Source organism: Lonchura striata, chromosome 12 (genome assembly GCF_046129695.1).
Source record: "Lonchura striata isolate bLonStr1 chromosome 12, bLonStr1.mat, whole genome shotgun sequence".
NCBI classification, from domain to species: Eukaryota; Metazoa; Chordata; class Aves; order Passeriformes; family Estrildidae; genus Lonchura; species Lonchura striata.
In genome coordinates, this window is record NC_134614.1 from 12198346 (window position 1) to 12226005 (window position 27660).

At 36.0% G+C, this 27660-nt stretch overlaps 2 protein-coding genes across 6 annotated transcripts in view; both read right to left on the minus strand.

Moving 5' to 3' along the window:
* ASB14 (ankyrin repeat and SOCS box containing 14) overlaps window positions 1-7441 on the minus strand; it is a 12719-nt gene extending 5278 nt beyond the window's left edge. Inside the window, exons 1-10 of one of the 5 annotated variants that reach the window (XM_021532662.3) lie at window positions 7350-7440; window positions 7149-7183; window positions 6533-6690; window positions 5948-6003; window positions 5453-5584; window positions 5198-5356; window positions 3250-3495; window positions 2395-2566; window positions 966-1509; window positions 42-195 (exon numbers count right to left, since the gene is read on the minus strand). In XM_021532662.3, coding sequence (XP_021388337.1) covers window positions 42-195; window positions 966-1509; window positions 2395-2566; window positions 3250-3495; window positions 5198-5356; window positions 5453-5584; window positions 5948-6003; window positions 6533-6660 — 1591 coding nt within the window. In that variant the 5' untranslated portion in view covers window positions 6661-6690; window positions 7149-7183; window positions 7350-7440. Of the gene's footprint in view, window positions 1-41; window positions 196-965; window positions 1510-2394; window positions 2567-3249; window positions 3496-5197; window positions 5357-5452; window positions 5585-5947; window positions 6004-6532; window positions 6747-7148; window positions 7184-7349 lie in introns of all 5 variants that reach the window. The other 4 variants (XM_021532671.3, XM_021532647.3, XM_021532654.3 and 1 more) reach the window with 4 other exon arrangements.
* A 1048-nt stretch (window positions 7442-8489) lies between these two features.
* The window catches only part of DNAH12 (dynein axonemal heavy chain 12), a 56947-nt gene continuing 37776 nt past the window's right edge, over window positions 8490-27660 (minus strand). The window contains exons 47-71 of the mRNA XM_077786023.1: window positions 27466-27597; window positions 26956-27045; window positions 25832-25972; window positions 25462-25703; window positions 24974-25121; window positions 23902-24047; window positions 23288-23502; window positions 22212-22404; window positions 21159-21351; window positions 20556-20728; window positions 19912-20052; window positions 18619-18777; window positions 17480-17624; window positions 16457-16607; window positions 15960-16213; window positions 15258-15398; window positions 14320-14457; window positions 13213-13446; window positions 12611-12796; window positions 11985-12088; window positions 10682-10886; window positions 10364-10501; window positions 9820-9911; window positions 9521-9588; window positions 8490-8680 (exon numbers count right to left, since the gene is read on the minus strand). Coding sequence (XP_077642149.1) covers window positions 8490-8680; window positions 9521-9588; window positions 9820-9911; window positions 10364-10501; window positions 10682-10886; window positions 11985-12088; window positions 12611-12796; window positions 13213-13446; window positions 14320-14457; window positions 15258-15398; window positions 15960-16213; window positions 16457-16607; window positions 17480-17624; window positions 18619-18777; window positions 19912-20052; window positions 20556-20728; window positions 21159-21351; window positions 22212-22404; window positions 23288-23502; window positions 23902-24047; window positions 24974-25121; window positions 25462-25703; window positions 25832-25972; window positions 26956-27045; window positions 27466-27597 — 4020 coding nt within the window. The remainder of the gene's footprint in view (window positions 8681-9520; window positions 9589-9819; window positions 9912-10363; window positions 10502-10681; window positions 10887-11984; window positions 12089-12610; window positions 12797-13212; window positions 13447-14319; window positions 14458-15257; window positions 15399-15959; window positions 16214-16456; window positions 16608-17479; window positions 17625-18618; window positions 18778-19911; window positions 20053-20555; window positions 20729-21158; window positions 21352-22211; window positions 22405-23287; window positions 23503-23901; window positions 24048-24973; window positions 25122-25461; window positions 25704-25831; window positions 25973-26955; window positions 27046-27465; window positions 27598-27660) is intronic.

The window sequence follows — 27660 nt, forward strand, 5'->3', positions numbered from 1 at the left end:
AAACCAGCTTGTTTTCATTAAAAATGTAAACAGATGCTTACTTAAAATGAAATGGATGTCTGGCCAGAGTTTTTGTTCTTTGAGAACTGCTTCAAGCTTCCAGCAAATCTTAACATGATCAACATAATCTAACATGACTCGCACTACTTTCCCAGACACGTGCTTCAGCCAGGACAAGGTTATCACTTCACAGAACTGATGGGAACAAAACATTTAGTAGGATAATATTTGATACGACAGTAAATTACTTCTGTCTCTGAGGACAAAAACAATTACTTGAGCGGGGTTTTACTTGAGAGGTTACCATAGCTTGCCTAAGCCTGACTAATAGAATCTAAAAATCTGAGAGATGGTTATTTTGTACTAGATCCAAAAATAAATGTAAGCAGCTGTGTATTTGGGCATTTGGTGCTTAAAAAGAAGTGATACCACTCTTAAGTGCTTAATATGAGGATCCACCAGCCCAGTCCATGCATCATCCCCTTATTTTTAGGTTAAAGAAGGGTTCATTAAGTTCAAATGGACTTTACACACTGTGAAACAATGACACTGATGAGTGTCTCCAGGAAGTTCTTTAGGTTTGCTTATTTCTGCTCAGTGTTTATCCCACCAGTTCCAGGGGTCCTTTCAACAGCCTTCCAGTCTTGGTGTTCTAGTACAGGACAATGCAGAGAGCCAACCTGCAAATCTCTGCTTTCACTGCATGGACAACACTGCCCTGGAGAGCCAGTTCCTTACTGATCATTAGCATATCATCAGCTATATTTTCACAATTCAAAATTACTGTTTACAACATTTGCCGTCATGAACTAGGCTTCATAACAATATCTGGTTAATCTTAACACCCTGTCTATTCCTCTATGTGTAAACTGTCTTCAAAACTTTTTTCTGACAGTGCATGTAGCCCCTTTCCATTTAGTTTTAGGAAGGCGATAGGACAGCACCCGCAGCCGTGTGACACTTACCATGGTGTCTTTGATGACGGTGGAGGTCCAGCCGTCGGTCACGTACTGGGAGTGGTCCCCGCTGCCCCACGGGCAGTCGAAGCAGCGGTGCACGTCGTAGCCGTAGTTCAGCAGCATCCTCAGCATGACCTCGTCCTTGAGGGCGTACTGCAGAGCCGACGGGAAATGCGTGGTGTTCACGCGGCAGAAGTAGTTGACATTGGCCCCGTGGCGGAGCAGCAGGTTCATTAACTCGTAGTTGCCCATTCTCAAGGCTAGTTGGAGGCAGTTGATGGGATCTTGGTTTGTCAGGGCTCCGGCGTTGAGCAGCAGCTGCGTTGAGCAGATATCCCCGTTGGAAACGGCGAAGTACAGGGCTGATTTCCGGTGGTCGTCGTAGCCTTTGCGAACCCTCTGAGCCAGCATAAAATTGGCATCAAAACCCGACTGCAGGAGAAACTCAAGGCACTGAGGATGTGCTCCTGCTGCTGCTGAGTGAACTGGACTTATCCCACTTTCTTTAATGGCAGAAAAATCAGTCACTGGAACTAAATATTTGAGAGCTCTGAAAATTTAAAACCAGAAGCATCTCAGAATCTTAAACATTTTGGTTCACTTAACTCATCTTTGAATTTATCTGTGTTGCTGGGCTTCAGAATTCATCATGACTGTTGGAATAGTCTAATACCAAATCAGTACCGTGGCATGCATTGACTTGAATTGCTAACAATGCAATGGATGCTAGCTTTACATCTACTACACATAAAATATTATTATATTATATTATTATTCATGAACAACCCATTCCTTGCTATAGGAATTAATTACTCCTTCTCAATAGAAATTTTTCCTTGAAAGCATAGTGTTATTGCTTAACCTATAGGGATTTGGGAATGAAGAGAATATGTATTATAACATGAATACATATAATCTATAATGTAATATATACATCTAAGTTTAAATATTACAGTTAATATACAGAAAATATTAATACAGAAATTAAGAATACTCAGGTGCTTGTTTCTCATTTGTTAGTTGTGATTTCAGCATAAATATCTTCCAATAGTCCTACTCTCTTTAAAATAGGGATAACCCTTACTATCTGTCTATTTAGTATATTCACCATTCACATTTCTCTGATGGGGTGGAGATGGGACATTGGCCCAAAGGGAGTGACAATGTTCCAAGAATCTCAGCATCAGACTGAACAGTGTTACTACTTGTGACAAATGGGGAAATACCAGAGGGACTAAGATGTGCATCCTAAAATCATGAAGATTTTATCTTAACTGGTCTCTTACATTCAGACAAAGAACAGACATATTTACACAGTCAAAAATAATTCCTTGTACAAAGCTACAGATTTTCCACCTGCTTTGAATAAGGCAAAATTAGTAAAATTAATATTTCTGGTGTCACTATTATTTGATTTTTAAGTATATTAACTCACAGAAAGTGTCCTCTATATGCAGCTCTGTGGATTGGCAAATGACCCGAGTGCTTTGGTACATTGGCATCAGCCCCATATTCTAGTAAAAGACTCACAGAATCTGGATTTCCTCCTCCTGCTGCTTCAAATAATATAGAAGCACAGTCCATTGCCTGTGAAAGAACATCTGCACCTGGGAAGAAGCAGCAAGGGTTTTCACAGTCACTGTAAATATTAATCTGCAATTAATATCTCCAACCACCCAGTGATATGGTATTTTGAATTCTATTCTACACCAAATAGAACCACTGTGGGCATAAATCTTCATGTTGTATCCTTGATTTTAGATGTGTTTATGTAATCCTTACAACAAGAAGGTCCAAATTGCTTTGAACACAGTAAGAATTGTTCCTTGAACTGCAGCAGCAAAAGGTTTGGTTCTTATTCATCAAAACAATTGCTTTTGGTTTACAAACAATAAATTTCAATCCTTTTACTTTACAAAGAACAGGCAGGTGTAACTGTAAACATGAGAGCACCCAGTATCCAAGAGTTCATGCAATCCAGTTCCAATGCTGCTGAACCATCATGTAAAATTCCCCATAATAAATATCTTGTCAAGTGTGCCCTAGGGTGACCTGTCTATATGAGAAAATAATAGGGCATTTAAAAAAAATTATAAGTACTCACTAAATATTAATATATTATTTTAATATTATACCAGGTGGTATTTGTCAGGCTTTCACTACATCACAACAACACTCAGTGTAGATGACATTTAATTTTCTCTAGCAAGGTGAGCTACTTCTGCTGCTGTTTTTGAAGGCATATCTAAAGCCTTCTCTTCCTATAAGGTCCTATATAATAAAGTCTCACCTTTTTGCAGTAAGAGCTCCATAATTTCAGTATGTCCCATCTGTGCAGCCAGTGCTAGAGGTGTGAGCCCATATCCACTGCGGGGGTCAGGATCTGCTCCCGAATCCAGGAGAAGCTGTACCAGCTCCTTCCTGCCCAGTCTGGCTGCCTCATGCAGAGCAGTTCTCTCATGGACACAGCGCAAATTCACTCTGGCACCAGATCGTAGCAGCAAGGAGGCAATGTCATGGGAATCAAGTTTAATTGCTGTAGGACAGCAAGCAAAGCATCAGACAGGATAATTATTCAGTGCTTTTCTGTGCACTATGGCTGCTGTTAGGTGACTGCTCACTGCTCCTGGCAGTGCTATTTAAGCAATGAGAAATGCCACCCTACATTCAAAGGTTTAATTCATCAGCAAGTCTGTTCTTGGCTTACAGGACAGCACTAAGTATGCAAATGAATAATTTCGTGGTAATCTCTCTTTCTGTAGATTTTTCTCCTCTCTGTTGCATTTGGTAATGGAACAGAACACAGCTTTCCTTGCCACTAGATGGAGACCACACCAGAGCCCAGTGCTCAGGAGCTGCCATCAGAGCTCTGTTGAATCTCCATAAGCAGTTACCACAATATGAAACAAAGTTTATAATGACTCTTTCATATGCCTTCTTAGCTTAATAAGCCTGAACTTTTAAGTCAAGTAGGAATTTGTGTTAGCTTCAGTGGATGGAATCATTAGACAACACCTTTCTCTCCTCTCTTTGATCTTCTAGGCTGTGCAGGATAGCAAGTGTGCTTCAGCAGGACAGATTAAGCTGAGCAGCTTCAAGTGCCACAGCTGCTTCAACAGTGCCAGCATTCTGTGACAGAAACCCCACTATCTGCAACCTACATGGCTGCTTTAGATAAATCCTATGCATTCCCTTCTTGGGGGATGGTGCATTTTAATGCCACACACTTCAGAAGTATCTAGGAGTTCTGTACTGTATTTTTTTAAAACAGATGGCCCTGACTTGAAACTACAGCCATTTTACAAGGATGGACTGAGGGTCCTACACATGACTGATAGGCCTTTTTCTCCTCTTTTAACAATACTTTTGGAAAAGAAACCACCTTTCCAGTACAGAAAAATGTATGGGATCATCCAAGAAACTTGAGTGCTCCTTTAGAATTTAGGTAATGAGAAGATACTTTCCTTTTTTAGGTAGAATTCAGTAAGAACGAAGGCATCATAGCCCAAACTGAGGGAGGCAAAGGAAATTAACACAGAATGCTTTTGAAAAACATTTTGGCAAAATATTGTTCTTTAGAAATCATGAATTACAGTTCTTGTGCATGATCAAATTAAAGTGGCATTCACACAAAGAATGTAGGTATGAGACTATACTAGGACTATAGTAGCTATGGGACCTTATTCCTAAATTACAAAATATTAAAGAGAAGCGAACTGAGAATGTCAGCCTGTCTTCTTCACTTGTCATCCTTGGACTAATGACAGCAATATCTAAATAGGGACAAACACTGCTTTGCACTCTACATACTGCAGATAAATCAGGCTGGTTTGCTATAATTTTGGATCATTAAAACCAATTACCACAGGTTTTTCAGAAAAAAAGGCTGATGCAATGAAGGAGATACCATATGGCAGAGAATATGAATGTTCTATGCCTGCAGACACAAAGGGCAGTAGTAGCATGAAGAAGCAGAAGGACTCACGACCTGGCACCACTGCAGAAATTATGCCAAGGGAAGCAGAGGATGGCACTCTGTACTTCATGGAGAAAGCTAATTATCATCTGAGAAAAACAGACAGGTACAGACCTATTCGATGCTGAGATTAACTTTTTTTTTCTCTTTATAGCAAAATATTTTAGGCATTGAAGTCAAATATGTCACCTTAAAACCTAAAATGTGTAACTGTATCCTCACCTCATTCCCTCACCTCTCCACCCCTAAAAACAGTATTCACCTATAACTAAAGGAGAATCTCCCTCTTCATTTTTAACATTGGGATTGCAGCCATTGAGCAGGAGAAAGTGGACATTGTCCACAAAACAATTTCTTACTGCCACCAAGAGAGGAGTTTCCCCTTTTAGCGTGGACTGTTCCCACGTAATGTCACGGGAGGCTGAAATACAAAAAAGCAGAACACATTTGAAGTTGGACAATTCATCAAACCTTACTTTGTAAAACTTTTTAGTGGAAAACTAGAAGGACTTTGTACCTTTTAAAGTTATTTCAAGGATGTTCTTATTTAGCTGTGCTGCAGCTTCATGCACAGGAAGCCAGCCTTGCTGATCTGCTTCTTCAAAAGCAGAACTGTGCTTCACCAACTTCTTCAAGGTCTCCTCTTGGCCTGTGATATTTTAGCATAGGTACATATCCCATTACACATCATAAGACAAAATTTAGGCAATAATACATTAAGTGCCATTTATCCCACCAGGGTACCTTGCTCATTATGAAAGAAAGGCCTGGAGTTTTCCTCTAATTTTAGGAGATGAAGCACTGGAATTTTTGAAAGGTGTGACACTTGAATCCATCTCACTTCCATGATCCTATCTAATAAGCTAGCTTTTGGATGCCTTGTTTTTAGTTTCCTTACTTCTTCCAAGACTATATAAAGGAAAGGTGCACTTAAATCAGGTGATCAAACCCCCAAAGTGTATCCTCAGCCATTCCCAGGGGTTTAGGCTTAGTGTGGTGTGTTTGTACTTAACTGTCCGAATTGCTGCAATGATCTGCCCATGTTCTTTACTTGCAGTACACTGGAAACTGCATAAACAGAACAAGAATGAAAGGTGAAATAAAAATTCATGTGAAGCTAAGGATATAATTATACCTTACTTCAAATACTCTAATTTAGACAATATGTTAGATTTTTCTAAGTTACATTGGTTTTTGAGGGGTTAACACATTGAAACACTGCTTTTGTTCATCTTTCCCTGATACTGTAAACACTGAATTTTTCAAACAAAAGCCAACACTTAAATGCTAAAATGAGGGGAAGCTCCCATACCAATCTACTTCTACGTCACCTACATACTATCTTCATAAAGTCTTATACTCATTAACATATTGATGTAAAACATCACCTGAAAGTTTCACACATTTCACATTTTCCAAGAAACAGGTACACTTTTTCAGGGAGGACTCAGAACAAGTGAGCTACCAGTGCTTTCCAGTATCCATGGGACAAAGTCAGCACAATACAACTTAGAGAGTTAAAAAAGGAAAATAAGGTCTATTAAATGTTTGCAGTAATGCCAAGAAAACACCCAAAATAGAAATAATAACTTATTACCTTTCAAACTCTGTTGCACTGCCGCTTGTTTCAAATTTATGTCTCTCTTGTAAGCTTTCCTGAATAGCTCGCTGGGTAGAGATTTCCTCATCAGAATCACCATCAACCATATACACAGAATTATTCATGGCAAATCAGCAGCACCACATGAATTAATTCTGCACAGAAACACTGTTTTTTAATTAGAAGCAGATGTTAAATCTTCAGGTTAGATCTGGAGTGATAGAAACACTGTGTCAGTATCAAGAGAAATGAAACAGCTTAAAATAAATGACTACACTATTATATGCTTAAGGAGTCATGCTGTTCTTGGCATATTCAAGATCTCAGATATTCCATTAGGCTCAAACCTCTCATCTGTTTTACCTTATCAAAACTTCCACTTCTGTCTTTCAATAAAGCTGGTCTGACAAAGCAAAACAAAACAAAACTACAGGGCAAGGTAAAATAAAATTAATAAATAAAACTGAAAGCTAATAAATAATTTGGCAAAATGAATGAGCACAGGAAATTTAAGGAAGTTGTCAGCATGCCAACTACAAAGCTTGAATAATTCTAGAAACATCTTAAATTTGGGCAGCAATAATTCATAGCAAATCTGCATAATTTAATTTACCTGGTCCACCAAACTTGTGATTGCAAGGCCTTGCTCTCTAATTGCATATATAGCAAAAAAGAAATATATTAGCAACATACACAGTAAGAAACTGCTAGTAATTGATTTTATTATGCCTCAGTGAGTACATAGACTACTTCTTCTTTCTAAATATACTACTAATTTTCCTATGCATTGAGAAAATATACTGGGTTTACTCACCTTCTGAAAGAAGGAAAATCTCAGCCTTTGAAGAAGTGATTATTAAGCTGAAAGTGACATTTTCAGGATTGTAAACAATCTCTGCAGAGCCCATGTCCATTAATAGCTCACTATAAATACCCGATCATAAGATACTCTGGGACTTTCTCCATGTTTCTTTCACACACGTCAGTTATGTTTAATAATCTGACCTGATAAGTGGTGCCAACAAAAAAAGGATTTAAAAGTCCAGCTTCCTTGTAAAAATACTTTTGAGTTCAGGAATAAGAATTTCAGACCTATAGCAGTAAGTATTGCACTGTAAAAAGAAAATTCTTTAGTGCTGTCCTAGGAGAGCAAACTAAAGGTGGTCTTAGAAACTTGTTTAAGAGTAAGAGAGCAGAAAAAAAAACCCCAACAAACTTGAAACAATAAAAGTAAACAAAACCAAGCAAATAATCAAACAAAAACTCTTAAAATTATGACATGTTCCTCATTGTTTAATCATAATTCACATTAATAGAAAAGCAATTGAAAAATAGTATTTTTAAAAGGAAAAGCAGTTTCAGAAAGACAGACTTATACTGCTTCAACACCCAATAAGCAGGGACACAGATGCCCAGTTGTAATAGTGATGGTAGGATGGAGTAAGATGTGCTCAGTTATTCCTACACTATTTTTTGGAGGGATCCATACACAGAACAGATGATGGTTGTATCTGAATGCAAGGTGGAAACAGTTCTTTTCTAGAGGAGATGTAGAAAGAATGCTTGAGTAATGTTTTTAAATTATTTTTAAAGAAAACAAAAGTGCAGAATCAAGTTTATTGCCTATAATATTTCTCTCAGAAAGCACAGACTACTTTCATTTCCCATGCAAATATATTTTGTGATATTCAACTAATGCAAAAAAAAGACATTTTTCACATTTTAGTAATATCACCAAGGGCTAAAATCCTAGTTGTATTGCTTACAGATTGTAAACACGGTCATAATAATAATAATACATACTTAATACAAAAACTTGAGAGTCAGAAAGTATTTGTATGCCCTCTAACAATACAAAAACCTCCAGATGGTTCTTTTACACACTAAGTTCCACTTCCTCTGTATGCCAGCAGAGAGAAGAAGGTGCTGTGAGGTTTGAATGTGAGCTGCCCAGTCAGTCATCCAGCTGGCACAGCAAGGCTACGCCTCTCTTGATCCAGTGCTGCACTGGCTGCTCCGTGTTCAGCCTCAGCGCAATGACGAAGTTGGTGGAGTGCCCAGTGGTGGACAGGACCCCTTTGCGCTCACTTGTCTTGTAGAGTGGGCAAACATAGGCATTGGACTTCTTTATGTCTGCTTTTACAGCTTTAAAAAAACCCCAAAATGACACATTACATTCAGCAGATCTAGTGGTAGAAACATAATCTATATGCAAATGTTATGTAGCAACATCTTTAAAGGTCAATAAAAATGCAAAATTGTTCTGTGAGCAACAGAATAAAATTATCTGGCTTTTCTTGTTGTGTTTTCTTGTGTGATTTGTTTTGTTCTTAAAGCCAACTAATTTAGCTAAAATTTATTTTCAGGACTTGATGCCTTCCTGTGATTCTACCAGCTTTGTAATACTCAAATGCTCAAATATGTAAAATCTGAATAGCTACCTAGTTAATGCATAACTTATATATGAGTTTTTCACAGCACTACAAAAATTCCAATCTAGTTACCAGAGAACCTAACTGCAAGTCATCTGAGACCCAAGGACAGAACTCTGCAGAAACACTTTGTATGCCCAGATTTCTTGCATGGAACTTGTGTGAAGCATAAAATCATGCAGGTCTGAACAAATTCATCCAACCTCAAGAGAAGGCACAAGCAGAAAAAGTGGCAAATTTTAATACTGCCTATTTGCTAACACTTAGGAAAAACAGTTGCAATAGTAAGTCCTGATTTTGTGCATGTATAAAAACAGGGATTTACTCCTCTCAGTCAAAGAAATCAAGAGTTGTGAAAATTATCTTACTAGTAGGAAAGACAGCTATCACAGAAATAAAAATAACCTGAGCAAACCCTGCTAAATCACATAAGGTAAAACATTCAGTTTCTGTAAATCTGTGAAAAGTTTTCCTCAGTGATCTTCAGTAAAAAAGGAAACCACTGTTGCAATTTCTTGTGGAATAGGTCACACATCAGAGAAATCATACTCACTTGGCTTTATCCAAATGATTGGCATGGCATCAAAGAGCACTTTGGGATACTGCTCAGTTAACATTCCCCTGGAAAGAAAGCAACAAAATAATTGTTTGTGGCTTGAGGGGTTTGGTGAGTGTTTTTTGGTTGTTACTTGCTTGTTCAGTTTTTCTTCCCTATTTTCCATGCATGAAAGAGTACTTCATTTGGTGTGTTATTTCAGTAATATGAAAAGTATCACTTAAATTATTTAAACCGGGCTTGTTTAAGCATTGAAAAAAGCTTTCAGAACCATGGTAAAACATTTGGCTACTGACTTGGTCCTGTCCCAGCGAGCTCCATCTAAAAATAATCCGTGGATGTAAACACCGTCCTCTGGTGCAGTATCAGCAGTATCCTGAGGAATAACCTGCAGGAAATAAGTGTTCCAAATCATTAAACTCTCACAGCTCTTTGCTTTTTCAGCTATTACGCCAGTTTTCAGAAACCAAACTGAGAATAATACAGTAAGTATTATTTCAATGCTCCTTTTTTTACATATCTGTAGAGACAGCAGATTTCTCTGGATTTGTTAATTACTTTCTTGTAGGTTACAAAATGAGGCTTTAATCACACAGAAAAACATACACTGGATAGGTTGTTTCCTTGAGCGGAGTTCTGGGTCCAGTGATAAAATTGCTTTTAATCACTTTGAGAATACCTCTTCTACAGAGGTTATTTAGCCTGCCAGTCTTAATAAATATATGTCTTCAGACTGCCGTCAGTTGCAAAATGAACCTTCCAGTTAGGATTTATTTACTACATCTCACCACAATATCAGGACTCAGATTGATAAAATATTAATTTATAATTTATCCATACCTCAAATTCATATCCTAGAAGGTCAATAGGAATCCTGTGCTTCCTGGCATAGTTTTGCATGGCTCCAGTTAGGAAAGCTTGAGTAAAATAGAATCCTGACAGCCAAAACACAGCAGGCTTCCCTAATTCATACCAATCCTGGAGAGAGGAAAGCAATACATTGAACAACTAGAAAGAGAGGAATCCCATACTCTTTGACTATTTTCTACATAATTGTACTCAGAAAATCTGAACAAAGCCTATCACTTCTTTCTCAATAAAGACAAATTATATGGAAAAGTAGATTGAACAATTGGCAGCACTGCCACTTTACATTACCTGTAAAAACTTCAGCCTGGCTAGCAAATCGACAATATAGCTCCCTAATGGTTTTAGACTTGGGTATGAATGCTCTGCCCACTTCTCAGGAACTTTTCCAACAAGGAGACTGCCAGACAGAGCCTCCAGGTCAGCATCCATAACAACCAGTCCTTTAATGGCTTTCTTCAGGTTAATTAGTGTAATGCGAATAGTTCGGATTAAACTAGAATTAAAAAACAAAAAATTTTCATATATTCTGCATGATTTGTTAAACATGACTATGTCACTGGAAAAAAAGTAAAATAAGTGGATTATGGAGGTGTCTATAGAACTTTTATAGCTTTTTATTTATATATCTATATAGATATCTGCACAATAAGCCACATATATAAAGTCATGGATTTGTGCATCAGTGCAGATTTATTTAAGACTAGGAATAGTAATAAATTCTTTTGTTATCTCTGATATCCTGAATCTTTTTGTAAGAGGATAAATTTGGAACCCTAAATGTATTCACTATATTATAGATGAAGGAAAAAGGTTTAGATTGCAAAAGAAGAGGATGTGCCATAAGGATAACTTGGAGACTTAAGGCCAGAGAGCATCTGGGAGAAAATTAAGCAGGAGTCATGAAGATAAAAATAGAAAAGCAAGACAGAGAAAAACCAGGAAGAAGGAATGGACCGGGAGGTGAAGATAAGAAATAAAATTAGGAAACAAAGTCAAAAAAGAGATTGAGGACCCAAGGAGAAAAATTAATTCTATTCTAGGTTTGTAGTCTTAGAAAAGTAATTATGAAAATTAGGCATAGGGGAAAAAAGCATAAGAAAAAAGGGGGAAAAATTTCAAACAGAAGCAGATGAGAAAATTAAGAAATAAAATATCTCCATTACAGAAAACATTTCATAAACTATAACTGTGCATGTAGAGTTTCTACTTCCTTTTAACCTACAAGTCAGAAATATGAGGAAAATAAAATAAAATTAAGGTAATGATGGTGAAAGAGAAAGTGAAGTTAAAAAAATATATCTACATATTGTTTGCATTCTCTTTTCCCAGTACATCCTCATACTTGCTTCTTTTCTCTTTCAGTTAATTTTGCCTGACATCTTGCCTATTATTTTTCCTGACATCTATCCTACACTCTGACTCTCCACAAGGAGCAAGGGTGTTTGGACTGGAGGTATCACTGCTGGTAATTAGAAGGGAAGAGAAAAAAATATTTCACACACCACAGGGTTTACAGATTATGATTTGCAAGAAATATTTTTCTGTGAATGGAATGATTTCTAGTAAATTTAATAAAATAGAGCATTCTTACTGGTTAAATCTTTCCATTTCTTGCACCAGCACAGTGTTCATACTTTCTTCATATCTCACAGGATATTTAATTAGGCAACTTTCAATGTCAAAATCCTTTGGAAGCTGTAAAGGACAACACATTTAGAAATCATTCCATATATCTTTATGATTTTACATGAAAGGTGTGCAAATGTGAAAATTTGCAGAGCAATAGAAACCACTAAACTTTCTGATTTGTATCTTAGCAATACAAGATTCAGTAGTTCAATCTAAATAAAAATCTGTGGGATTTTAATGTTCATTTTTTAAAAAACACCTAGAATTTTTAGTATAATGAAGATTTGTTAATATGTTTCTATTTATAAATTTAAAATTTGTCCATGTAAATGAGTCAACTGTTCTTTCAAGTTCTCTTTGCTCTGTTTTCTCTCTTTCTACTGTCTTCTGCCTATTTAATAAAATTTCTTTCAACTGAAATATAGCTGTGGTCTGTTACAGCCACACAAGTTCCTACTTTTACATTGCATTAAGTTCCTTTCAGAATGCTTTTCTTTCAAGATGAAATCTACTTTACACTGAAGATTCTAGTTAAGGAATTTCTGCTTTGTAAAAAGATAAATTGAAGTCATTTGTACAATACAATACCTTGCTGAGAATGTCATCTGCAATTGCATAAAGAGTGCTGTCACCACCCCCAGAAGTTCCCTGAGAACCTCCTCCTTGTGTTAAAAGCAGCGATTCAAAGAGGGTCTTCGTTTGCTGAAGATCTTTTGCAATATCCACATTTTCATGCAAGCCAAATACCTCTGGGTCCTGGGTAAAGGGAAGACTCTAGGACAAAATAAATTAAAAAAAAAAAAGTCTGTGTGACCTAAAGCAGGAGTAATCCCATCCAAGGTTTCTTTAAGAAGTCAAGTGCAAAACTACCACTGGCTTCAACTGCAGGTGAGTGAGTATTTTAGTGGCAGGTATTTGCTGACAGAATTACTGGTGATAGAGCCACCACCTCTCACAGATGACAGAAAGCCATTTCCAAAGAATTGTCAATTATCTACGCTATACATCTCCCTATCTACTTACTGATTCTCTCTCCAAAACTTTTGAGATCACGGCAAGGATCATACAAGGATGCTGCCAAGAACCTAAGCACACAAGAAATTGTGCTGCAAAACTACCTCTTTAAGCCTTTAAAGATTGCTTTGTTAGCACATCATTGTAACAGTGCAAACCTTGTTGCTACTTTTTACCTTAATAAACTCAATATACTCCTCATATGTGCCTTTGGGTGGAGCATAGTAGTTGCCACTGGGAGAAAAAGTGTACCGAGGATTTTCGATGATATCTGGGTTATAGAAGTCATCCAGCATTGTCAGCAGCAAACGTCTGTCCCAGTCATCTGTCACTCGACCTCCATAGTTACACTCACCAGTCAGGTAAGAGACTGCTTCAAAGGGAACATGGCTATACTCATTGATGAATAACTGAAACAGAAATAAGAGCAGTTCTAGAGGCTTGCACTATCTGCAAAACAGCAGTGTCACCTAACAGACTAAAAGGCTGGAAGCTACAGTGTGTGTAAGCTGCAGTTTATGGAGCTTTCTTCCTAGATGCTGGAAATCCAAATTCTGAAATCTTATTTTTCAGGTAAAAATGATTATTTAAAATCAAGACAAGTTACAAGCAAAAGCTTCTTATGAATATCAGAATTACATAGTCATCCAAGTCATTCTTCAGTAATTTACAAGTGGATGGTTTCTCTGTGGTAGTACTACCACATTTCTCCAGTTCAAACTTTGTAGATGGACACTTTTCTGCACCAGAAATAAACATGCGTCTCATTTAATTTATCTTTTAATCTTCCTCCAATCTCATTAATTAACTTCTTGGTGACTATTTCAAATCTTCAACCTCAACTTCTGTAATTCAGTTTTAATTTCCCTGACTTTTATATAGAGTGCCTACTAAAGGTTGAAGGTCAAGCAGTGTTCACCATCTCATTTTGGGGAAGGAGAATAGTCTGAGGTTCTGTTAACTACCAATATACATGTAAAAAAATGTCTCTCTGCTAACCACCCTAATAGGTGACTGTCATTGACATGTGCTACCTCAAGAACAGTGAGCTCTTGTACATTACAAAATTAACTTTTAAAATTACATATATTCATTATATTCCATGTGTCTGTAGAACTTTTTATGTCATTTCTAATTTTGAGAATACTTATAATATGATTGACATTCCTTGCCTTTACAGTGAAATCCTGAATATCTACGAACATTTGAGGTAACTTCAGTTCCTTGTGACTCCCAGCTGTGTTTTGGAAGATGAGAGTTTAGGAGGTAATCAATGATTTTACCTGCAGCTGTCTGATACTGATTCTCAAGTCAGATTCATTAAATCCATAGGGTATATTCCAACCAAGGGGCCCAAACTTCCTTCTCTCCTGAACAAGAGCATGGAAGAAACAAACTCCAAAGAGTAGTTTCTCCCATACCTTTGAGAAAAGCAAAAGAAAAATGTATTATTAACTAGTCTGTAAGTTCATGGTAGTGTGCAACCTGTGTAGTGAGCACCCTTGGATTACCACTCTCCACCCAGGTATAAATCCAGGCCACCACTAAGTACCTTGTGGTTTTTGCCTAGGGAACAAGTGCACACACAGTGCCACATATGCAAGCACATTTAGCCAGTTCCTCAAGTACCGTGATATTCTTTAATGTATAGGGCAACTGACTTCATAAGAATTCCAATAGCACCAGATATTTATTTTTAAGGTTCATTAGATAAACAAAAAGTACAAATGTATTTTTAAAGCAAGTCCTCGGGTGCAGTCACACCTATGTATATTGATAACTCATGTCTCTGATCCCACTGTTTTTCACTTCCTTCACAGGTAATGATTAGCTAGGTTGTTCACCAGGTATCAATAAGACATATGGGCACTGCAGTACTTGGTCCCTGGTAGCAAGAAAAGGTCTCCTCAGTGCTTATCATCCCAATAAGAACAGATGTGCCTTTCTAATCAACGTTCAGAGTCCATGTACATTGTGTACTATGTGTGTGTAACATGTCAGTGATTTAATAAAGCCTAAGAAAAAAAACATTTCAAATATTGCTACATGAAATTACTTGGAGGTAATTCTTAACTAATTATCTTTACCACTGCAAAATCTAAATTCACAACCACAGTAAAAAATTTAGCTAATAGTAATTATTCATTGGAAAGAAATCAATATATCTGTGGATAAAAAAACCCCCAAACTCCAAAATCTTCTCAAGAGATTGGCACATTACCAGCTCCTTTCCAGGGCATCCAGCAAAGAATTCAGGATCAGAAATAGGATCAGAAAGAAATGACTGAAGTAGGTTTAACCGGAGACCAGTAGGAGGCTCATTTGTCATCTTCACACCATTCTGCAGAATGGTTACTGGAAACTAGAAATAAAAAATAGAAAAACTGCATTCAGGAAGTGGGGAATAGATTCTATATTAACAACATACTATTATTCTGTGTTGTTTACATTAATAACTATCTGCAAGAAATTACATTTTAAAGGTCAACAGCTTATAAAAAATTCTCCAAGGCATCAAGAAAGTACGACTCTGTTGTAAATAATAAACCTGTATTTTAAAATGTTTTCTTGGTATTCAAAACTTCACAGATAAAATGCAAGACTAAAGTTTTTAATTTATGTGAGAGTAAAAAACCTTCTTAATCATATATGCTGATAGACTGCAGGTCCATTGAGTAGTACATATATTGTGTCCATAGTAATACAAATACTGCACATCACAGTATCAAAATATTACAAAGGAAGCTCGATATTATCATGTTTGTAATTATTTCTGAATATCCTTTCTTGGATGAATTATCTCTTTGAAGCCTCATTGCATTTCAGAGAAGTTTTGTATTATCAGCTCATTCAGGTATACAAAAAATTCCCTAAAAATGCCACCAACTTTCTCTGAACAGAGATTATGGGGTCATGCACATACCTTTGGTGAAGGGTAACTTGTAAGCCAAAGTCGGAATTCTGGATGACAGTTTTCACTGTTAAGCTCCTCACATATTTTCTCCAGCATTGGCATCCAGGAGACAGCTAAATGACAATTTTGTAAACAAACCCATGTTCCTTCCTCCATTCCTGTTTGAATCATTTTTGTAGCTATTGGTCCTTGTCCTTGTCCTAATGAGATGGACTGAAACTTATCTCCTACCATATCTCTGTCATTTGCCAATTTCAGGAGGCCTTGAACAGAAAGCATAAGATTTTAGCATTCATATATTAAAAAGAAGTTATGTCAGAAGAAAAAATACTGAAAAACTTCTATTACTATTCTGTTTACATGTACATACAAATTAACATTTTGAAGGGGCACAGAATTCTACCAGTCTGACACAATGCACTCAAATCTACTTGCAGAAAGTGGAAAATAGTCCTCACTATGTAATGAAGGGGAATTTGAGGTCCCTGCTTTCTGTGTATACTTACTAGACATGGGATCTGCTCCTGGAGAGAGCACAAATATTAAAGGGACTGTAGCAGTTGAATCTAAGTAACTTTTTGCTAGATCAAAAGGTGGTGGCTCCACAAATTTCTTCCCCAGTTTTTCAGTAACAAATGCTGTTATAGCTGGACCAATCTGGTAAAAAAAAAAAAAAAAAAAAAAAAAAGCAAATACAAACCATTAACACCATTAACATAGACATAACTGCAGATCTGATAATATCTTTTATGCCAAATTCCCAACCCTGCAGACACTTCTCTGATTTGCAGAGATTTGAGACCAGTCTTAAAGAGTGATCCAAAAACAAAGGTTTCACCTCTTGTTAACACCTCCCTCCTTATTTTTTCCTTACAAGAGCAATAATAATGTTTTTTAAAAATAAAGAATAACTTACCTTGTATAAAGAATATTAAATAACATTAAGACCTTGAGTCAGGCTTTTCCCGATGCAGAGGATAACCACATTCTCCCTTAGAATATATTAATGTAATTATTTTTAATTAATTAAAGGGAGCAATCGCAATATGCCGTAAATTCTAACATTGATAGTTCCTAAAGAAAATGCAATACAATTTGCTAAGAGCACCAAAGCCAGAATCTGTTGAAAGTTCATCTTGGTCATTCAAGTCAACACATTTTATCTCTTTTTGCCTTAAATATCATTTGCCTGAAAGCACGTGGTATTAGATAACCTGTGTATTTTTTTTTCAGGCTAGTATGTCCTGTTCTCGAGTCTATTGAGTGCACCAGGAAACAGTCTATGCATGAAAAACTATTTCAAGAGAGCTAGAACAAAGAGAATTCTCCAAAAGATTAATTAAATCATGTCAAAAAGAAAGACTTCAGCTGATGCTTGAGGTGTTTGTATTGGTCACTTGAAAAATAAGAACAGCATTTATTTTCTTAATAAATATGATGAAGAACAGAATAATTACTGGAACTGGCAGGGCAAACTATGCTACAAGGTATGGCACAGTCTACAAAGACTCCATAACAGATCATTTTACCTTGTCTGGTCTTAAGCACCGAAGAACTATAATCTTCTGTAATTCAGTTAATGAATTATTCAACTCTTCTGGTAATGGAAAGTTGTGAGGCTCTTTGCTATCATACATTTTTTGCCATTCACTTATATTTTCAGAGACATGACTCCTAGAGAAAAAAAATGCAAGTACTAGAAATACCTGGAGTCTTTTGTTTAATGTTTATCAAAGGCAAATTCCATTCTATCGTCATTTAAGGCACTTCATATCTACATCAGAAAATAATCCTACAGTTGAGCTTCTCCATGCTGAACAGTGAAAAATCTCTTTCCACCATGCTGCTTGAGGAGAGATTCCACCTGAAAGGTTCCAAGCTGACAATAAATTCTGTCTGCTCCTGAAGCCAGCACTGCTATTGCACCTTCATAGGTCCAGGTGAATTTTCTGCCTCCACTATTTCAGGAAAACACTACACTTTAACTAAAGAAAATTACCAGGGAATTCAATGAGGGAAAAAAAAAAATCAAACTATTTTCTGTCACACAACATGCAGAGTATGTTCTTGGCAATGGGACAACTCTGAGATTATTTAAAGGCAGAATCATCATCCACATTGTGACTTAAACTCCAAAGGGGCTGAAACACAAAACAACCTCAAAGAACTTCTAAGAGAGCAGTGTTACTGCATTTTCAGATCAAAATGCTCCAAATATTTGCACTCAGTCAGCTAATTTATGGAAGTCTTGTAAAACCATGTTGTCTCCAGAATTTAGTGTTAAATTCTATTTAAACCCAGGGTGAAATTGTACTGAGTTCAGATGAATAGAGTTTACTAGAAAAACTCCTTCCCTTCAACTGCAGTGGAATTCTGCTACCATCTACCATCTACCATTTCTGGCTTTCACTGAACCCTTAAAACACTGTTTCTTTAGGCAATGCCTCAAATAATTTAGAATAAAATAGTTTTATTACATAATATTATAATTAGTGATCTGGCTGATTGGGGTAAGTGAAGCAAACATGATCATGAAAAAAGGGACTGGTTTCATCCCATTTGCATTCTGGCACTGATTTGGAAAACACAGCAAACATTTCTTTCAGCATGTTATGTATGTATTGGTCAAAGTCAATTCAGGCCAAATCACATCAGTATTTTACCATACCTCAGTCTTTCCATAGCTGGGAATTCACTGGCACGACATAATTCATCCCAGCTCTTATCTGATAGCCAAGATGGATCTGGATTCTTGTGCTCATTCTTGAGACCCACACCTCCAGTCAGTAGGAACATAAACTCTTGATGTTCTATTTCATTATTAGCCCTGTATATATTAAAAAAACCCACAGTAATTGAGATACAATTTTACATAATATAAAAAGTGGTTTTAAACTAAATACACTTCACTGCCCTTTAGGAATGATTCTACTTCAGTAAGACCTGAGATCAGATCTCAATATTCTATATTATTAAAAAACTGCATGGTAAAAATGTCTGATTAATACTAAAGCAAGGGTTTCAAGAGGTAAATCTTAGAATCAATGAATCATTTAAGTTGGAAGAGACCTTTAAGATCAAGTCCAACCATTAACCCAGCACTGCCAAGCTGTCACTAACCCCTGTCCCTTAGTGCCACATCAACACACCTTTTAAATGCCTCCAGGGATGGTGAATCCACCACTGCCCTGAGCAGCCTGTCCCAGTGCTTGACAATGCTTTTGGTGAAGAACTTATTCCTAATACCTCCTTTTATTTATTTATTTTTTTAATGCAATTATCCCTGGTTTTTAAAGGCTTTGCAGAAAATAATGCATTCTACAATTACAGTACCCTTACAGATTGGCCCAGGAAGAACATCCATGTACAGATGAGTGCACACTGAAATTCATTCAGTATGCACATTATGGTTGTGCAATTTTGAACATATCATTCCTTTCATAATGTATTCACACAAAATTAGGAAGAGAAAAGTAAAAAGCTGGTGGAAAGGAGAAGACTGCATCTGAGATCACATGATGTTATGCAAAACAGTAACAGACAGAGAAGAGAAAAATTAAAAACAAAGACAAAAACCTAGAAGTTGTTGGCATTACAAATGACTCCCTAGGTTTTCTTTCTAAAATGTTTTCTTAAATAACAGAAATGGTTTTTGACATAAGTAATGTCAAAACATATGTAACAATACCCATATCCTTTAAAGATAGATTTATCATTGATGAAACCATTGACAAATGGGCCTGCTTTTTTTTTTATAATGTGTCCTGTAGTAGTGATACATGCACTCACACACTCTTCCATATTTTAACATTACACATCTTAGAAAGCCCAAAGTATTCATGACCTTACTCCAAAGGCATTATAATCAATATGCACAAGAACATTCCATCTCATTAGTACCTGCTTCCACAATAAAATCATTAGTTTCTGTTAGTAAGAGACTTCACAAAAATGAACTTACATGAGCAGATTACAGCATAACAGAAACGAGAAGAGCAGCTTGTCTGTTTCAAACAGTGAACGACAGACTTGGCAGTACAGATTGTAGGTGAAGTGGTCATTTAGATACTGAAGTCGCTTCTTCAAAACCTTGGATTTATTACTAAAAAGAAAAGAAGTGATAAACTGAGACTTCAGATTGGATAACATATACAATCTGTTAAGAGATCTCATCTATTTAGCGTTGGGGAGGGTTTATATCAGCTCCACAGGCTCCACAAGGGACTAAGGTGCCAGTTTTCCCTAATTTTCAACTATATTCCCTGTCTTTTTAAAAGACTGTAGCACTTTTAGAAGTCCCAAGCAAAATAATAAGCTGTAATCAATTTGCCACAGTTAAGTGGCGGCACTCAGTCTTCAAAATGGAGCCTATTTCAGAACCTGACTTCACACTAAGTCACATTCTTTAAAATACTTAAATAAAACATATCTTTACAGTTCATCATTTGTTTTAACAGTAACTAAAAAGACAAATTAATTCATTAATAAATCCTATTTTCCTTAAAAATCCTGCATTTAAGGAGGCAAATTGTTTCCAAATGGAGAAAACTATTCATAAGAAGAGAATGACACCCCCTTATTTCCTGCAGACAGAAAATGCTTTACCTGTCATGAATGGAGCTGATGTAGAGGTTGACAAACCAGATGAGGGAGTACTGGTACATGGGGTCGATGTTGGCCAGGTCTGCGATGCTGAAGAACAGCACGGCCGAGTGCTGCGCCACGGGCCGGTACGCCTCCCGCGACTCCGCGATCTTCAGCTCCGTCTTCTCTGCGATCTGCACACCGACACCAGGGGACAAACAACAGCTTCTGATAGTCTTAATACTCTTCATGTTCCACGAAAATATTACTGCTTAATAACATTTCCAAAATAGCTCCGTACAGCACTGTAACACCAGAGTAACACAACTTTTCTACTCCAGAAGGCACCACCCCCGTAAGTAAAACAAGTACTTGGCCCTACCCCAGTTCTGCCTGATCTATTTGCCTGCACTACAGATACACATACTTTAAAACACTTTAAAGACTGAATAAACTACCTGTGAAGATTCTAGAGCAGATCCAATTTTATTGCTCTTTCCATTTCACAAGTACAGAATTTGCTCCTTGTCCTATGCATCCAAATCAGAGACCTTCTGCTGGCTGCAAACTTTAACATTTAATTTCTCAGTATTATTGAGGGAAGCACACAAATATACTCCTTACCTGCTGTTTTCTTGTGATCTCATTAGCCATGACTTTGGCAGAATCCAAGACCTGGATGGCAGTCTCATCTTCCAGAATATCACCTTCAGATGACTCTAAAGTTTCTAAAATTTTCTTCTCAATTTCTTGTAGATTCTTTTTATTGGCTGCAGACTGAATAATGAGAGCATTTCTTTCCTCTTCTAAATCTGGCCTAATGAAGAAAACAAAACAAAAACCAAAGTCAGTCAATGTTCATCTTGCACTGCCTGCAATTGCTCTCTCTCCCTACAGGAAGTTATTTGTGAATATTCTTTTCAGTTTAAGGCATTTTTTGGTGTTTAAGATCTATTTAAACTGGTGAATATAGATTTCTTTGCATTACTTCTACTCAGTATTTAGAAATGATGGTCTAATCTTAGTATTTTGAAAATGGCAGTTCATCCTACTTTTCCTTTATTGTATCGCTGTGGCCTGGAAAAAAAGCACCAAGTGATACACAGAGCCAGTTTACTGCTGGAAACACTTCTGTTAGCAAACAGTTTACCCCAGTTACACAGACATGCCTGTTCAACCCAGATACTATTTCTCTGAGCCTCTGTGAGGGCTCAGATATGATCCATAATCAGTTTCATAGGTATTTTGCATTTATTTAATACAAAATTAAAATGAAATCCTCATTGTTCTGCACCTATGTCTGGCAGTTCAATCACACTTAAAAAAATAATAGGAATGATTCAAATAATATTTACAAAGTTTTCTAACATTCAAGGAATATTTCAGGAGAAAATTGCCATGAAAAAACAATGATTTCACATCTGCTGTTTTAATTAACTTGTGGACACATACCCCTAATACTTCCCTAATAAACTTTAACAATAAATAATAAATTAATAAAAATTAATAAGAAATTAACAATAAAATTTTAATAATAAAGTTTTAATTTAAAATTGTTATCAAGCAACATTTACGCCATGCAACATCCATTCTTCTATACAATAAGTTAATTTCCCATTTACTCAGAATTATGCCATAAAATCCTTTAATGGCTGTTTACCATAAAGAGAGACTTACCGCTCTTCTGCTACAACAATACCCAGCAGCTGGTCTTCAAGTCCCTCTGGTGTTATCATAAAATTGAGTAATAAAACTTTTGTAGCAAGTTCAGGCATGTAATGTGGATTTCTTAGTTTTGTGGTAATAAAAAACTTGAAATCACTGGAATACTCAATAGTGCTCTCACCAAGCCTGATACACTCCACACCTCCTGAAATTAAAAAGAGAAACGTTAGGAAAACTGATCTACTCTAATTATTCATAGGAAAAAATACTTCTGTCATTAAATCAAAACAAACTTCTCATCAATGACAAATTTCCTGAGAAGCAAAAATTACTAAATATATCTGATAGTCTGAAAGATTCTCACATACTTCAATGAGGCCACTTATCACTCTCAGCAGATGAAATCAAGTCAATCCTATCACTACTGTACTCCTAGTTTGCATATACAAAAACTAGAGATGGCAACAGAGAACTGTGGAATTATTCCCAAATCATCTATTCTTATAGGCTACTCTTCCCTTGAATTACTGTCTGAAAGAGGAAACCACAAAGAAAAAAAGTGTTTGAGCTTTTCTTTCCTTTTGCTTTTAATTCTGAACATGAAAACCAGTAAAGACAAACTAGGTAAGAAGGAAGGGAAAACATTTTTCTTTATGTGCACCTTTCTGTCATCTAACAGCAGGAAAAGTTGAAAACCAAATTCATAGCTACTTTCTAAGTACAGTGAAAACTATATTTGCTTTATTTGCGCAAAAATTAGCAAATATTATTGTTAGACTAAAACATATAAAAATTAACAAACAAAACAATTTCACTGACAATGTTTTTTTCACAGAGTTTCTTTAGTCTCCTAAATCTGGTAAATAGTAATCTGGGAAAGGTTTTCATATTAAAACCATTTTCATGATAGGAAGGAATGACATTTATTAAAAAGTAAAAGTTCAGGCTGTTGTGCAATGACCCTTCTCTTACCAGAGGCAGAACTAATGCAAGAAGAGAGCAATATGAAAAACATCAAGTGGTGCCAGAGATTAGAAACAGAACATTAATGTCCTCTCCTTCGGGGTTCTAAATTAATTCTGCTGTACCTTGTTTAAATGTCTGTTTAAGCAGCAAAGGTTCAAGAGATGGGTCTAATTCTTCCCCAACATTTTCTAGCAGCAGTGGAGTCCCAAACTGAATGCAGTTCTCCACAGTTCTCATATAATCCGTGTCAGTGATCTTGATAACATTCAGACGGTTGTCCTTCTCAAAATTCTTGATCCATTTATTTGCTTGACCTTGAGGGTCAATCATTAATGGCCTAGAAAACACAGGACAGTTTTCTCAGTGCTTGCAGGCATTTTCCAAAATTTTAAACTATTTTACGTTTCTGCATTAGACTATTGAGAAGAAATGATACAATTTAATTATGTTATTTTAAGGTATCAGTGAATAATGGATGCATTGGTGTTTTACAATAAATTGAAAAGTAATTGCAAAAATCGCTTTAAAAGTTGCAAAAAAATGTTTAATGATTTTCATAAAGTAACCAGAATACAGAATTCTTGTAAAATATTGTTGTACCTTCCCCCTGGAATATAAAGATTCCACTCCTTTTTAAATTATATTGCTCTACAGAAGCTACACTGTTTCCAGATATACTCTTTTTTTAAAGTGGAAACTTACTTGGATTTGAAAATTAAACCTTTTTGTCACTTACCAACGTCTTGAATTGTCAACAATGACCCCATTGTCTACAGAAAATACATCAGTTGGCAAACCAGCAATATTCCAGGCTCTTATTTTTATTGGGTCACCAAGATTCTTGCTCAAAGAGAAATTCTCAGAACAAGGGATTTCTTTCTCCTGAAAAAGAGGGGGGAAAACCCAACAAACATTTTTCTTTATTCTGTGTTTCTTTATGTCTTTATTAAATTTCACTTCAATCCAAAAATAACAATGTACATTTTGTTTTAAGAGATTGAAATAAATCATATGTGTAAGTAAAAATCCTGGGGAAAATAAAACCATAATTTCAATAATTAACTACATTTTCCCACTAAATATTTACTTGCTCATCAATTTTTTTAAGATTTGTCCAGTTTTTGGTACATTCATAATGTGTGAGGTTTGTTACATAAAGTTATGACTTAAGAAATTCATACACAGTTGGAAATATCTAATTATATCTTCCATTAAATCAGTACAGCAATCCAGTGCTGATTTGTTACTGTTTCATGCATTTTTAAGTGTTTCCAAATAACTTACCAATTATTTATCAATTTATTTGATTTATGAATTATGGCATTCATATGCCATTAGGGTTAGGGGTTAGGGTTAGGGTCAGGGTTAGGGTCAGGGTTCCAATGTTGGAAGTGTCCCTTTGCAAATCACACAATTAACCATCTAATTAACACACAAATATTTGATGGTGTAAGTTATAGAATGTTCTGCATTACACATAATCGAATTTTAAATTTATTTATTTTATTTAAAGGAAAAATACAGAAAACAATGATATTTTTCTTCAGTAACAATCAAGCCTTATAAAATCAATGATGATCTCTTGTTTCTGATATGCTATTGTGGAGTAAAGCATAACTGTGGAGTAAATTCACTGATGTAATTATATTCAAATCTACAAAATATTGGATCAGCAGAATTGATCCCATTGGTTTACCCATGAGGTTTATTAGGCTAATATTAGGTAAATTACAAGGGATTTTTGAAGCCTTTTGCAGTAATCTCAAAAAACCAAAACATTTATTTAACTCTTAAGACAACCTTCTAACCTCACACAATTTGCTCCAGTCTTTTGTACATTCTTGTCGGAATCCAGCAGTAAAAGCTCCCAGATATGCTATTACACCCGCTGATATCAGAATATCTCCTGTCAAATTATCATATTCCTCTTGAAGATCACATGCAGCTTGATTCCATCTATGACAAGCAGAAAAAAGTCATACTGAAACCTCCACATTAATGATATTGATGCTAAAAACCAACTTGGTTTTGTTCATCTTAGGTAAGAATAGGTGAAAAATATTACAATCTCATTCATGTATTCTATTCTCATTTTGAAAAGCTTTCTGCTACAATTCTCCCAGTGTTGCTGCTCATATTTTTATGTTACAAACAACTAGGAATATTTCAAGGTGCTGGACATTCTTTAGTATTACAGTCCTCAGACAGAAACACAGCATTAAAGGCTTAGAGAATGTAATTTCAAATTCTATTTCTACAGTCGTTGTTTTATCTGACATTTGAACTCTAAACTGACCTTGTTTTCTCTCCACCAAGGCCTCCAATCAACTTCTCTGCTCGTTCCAGTTTTTTAGCACACATATCAACCTGGAATTCCAAACGAGCCTTTTCTTCTGTCTTTTCAGTGAAGGTTTGTTGCAAAGAAGCCAAGCGGCCTTCAACTTCTGCCAGTTCTCCTCTCTTCTGATTTAACAGTTCCATTGTCACTGCCAAGGACTCCTCTGCCTCTTTTAAACGTTCTTTTTTGGGCTCAATCTCCTAATCAATTACAACCAATCCACAAATGCTTTAGTACATTTTTGTAACTTTATTATTAAATAAAATGCTTAGGGTGAATACACAGAGCAAAGGATGATAGCACCAAGGGGCAAGGATCAAAACCACACCTTTGATACCCTGTGAAAGACTTCCATTCCCTTAATCCATTTGCATAAACCCTCTGCTGCTGAGGAAGCTTTAGCCACCACTTGTGGATCAAACTCTGGATTAGTGAGGTATTCAGTCCGAATCTTCTGCATGACAGCTTCCTGGGTAACAAAAGCATTATAGCTCATCAGACCTCATGGATGACACTTCAAAATGGAACTGATTCATTGCCATTTCTCTACACAATGAAATAAGAAAGAACTATTCCATGTTAATTGTTGTAGAAATCACTGTTCATTTGATTGTTTTGATCTTCCTATCATGTTTCATAGCCTTTTCCTATTTTCTCTAATTCTACCCTTACCCTTTCTAATCATGCAATTGCTGTATCTTCCATGTAGCAGCTCCATAAGTGCTCAGAGCATTACAGTCACATAGAAACCTTAATTTACAGTACCTCTTCTGCAAAACACACCAATTCCATTATTTGCTATATTTTTCTCAATACACAACTTTGGGGACACTATAAAAATGCATTTCTCCTAATGTAACACAAAATGTAATTGCTTGTGCTTACTTTTGGGGATCAGTATTATAAAGGGAAAAGCATATTCTATCAAGGACAAAGCATATTCAATTTCCAATTAATTCAGCAAAGGGCAAGAGTCACACTCTTGGATAGTAAGACCTTTGGGAGAAAAGATCATATTTGAAAGGTTATATAGCTAGTACGTTTCTGCATTTATTGTATATCTGCCAGTATAATTAGCAAACTATTACCCATTTTCTCATCATTCATTAATTCATTTAATCAAAAATAATACCATTTGAAAAAGATGCTAAGAAAGGCAGCAATTGACAGTCAATTATAAAAAGAAGTTTATAATGCTGAATGGTTGATCTAGTAAAACTAGCAAAACAAAAAGGCATAAGAAGGCTGGGCACTGATCAAATGTCCATTGGTTCCAGCGAAAAACCCCAGTCAACTCCCAAAACAGAATATGTGAAATGAGGCTAAAAGGACACAGGCTTAGAAGAAACTGATTGATTTGGACAAATAAAGTTGTCAATAAAGTGTTTTCTAATTTTATTTTTTTTTGCCCTGCAAGAAAGCATCTGGTAAAAATAACTGAAAAAGCCTTACCGGAATAGGTTTCTCAGAACAGGCTTTCAATTCCTTTAAGAAATTTATGTTGCCAAGCATTTTCTGGCTTACACCCCAATAATCCCAAATCTACAAAAGATAGTAGGAAATACCTTTTCAGGCTTTAAAACAAATACACATAGGAAAAATACAAACATCATTTAATTAAAATTCATGAATATTTAATACTGACAATCTGGTATCTCCTTGAGATGCCAATAAAGCAGAAAGTCTGTCAAATCAAACGTTTCCTTCCAATCATACTTTCAGTCAAAAAAGTAAACAGTGTCGCAGGGAAGTTAGGTATTATCTGCTCTCAAGAAATGTATAAAGCAAATTAAATCTGGCACATTAAAAAAATTGAAAAATAAGGAATTCTGAAGGTTTTCAGTAAAATCCTTGGTAAGTACTTGCCTACTTTAATGGACCTTAGGTTATCTTGTTTCTTGGATAAGTGTTGGAAAGAACATTAACTACATTTTTATTTCAGACTATTGTCTGCTGTTTTACCTTGCCTCCAGATCCTGAAGGATCTGCAATTCTTTCAGGTTTTTTTTCTCTTATGACACAGACAGCAGCCATGACAAGTTTGACACCAGATGGAGGATTTTTCATTGTTTTGACAACTGCTATATCAGAAGGCTAAAATAAAAAATACATTAAGTATTATGTCTTTCTCAGCACTCAGTAGATGAACTGATAGAA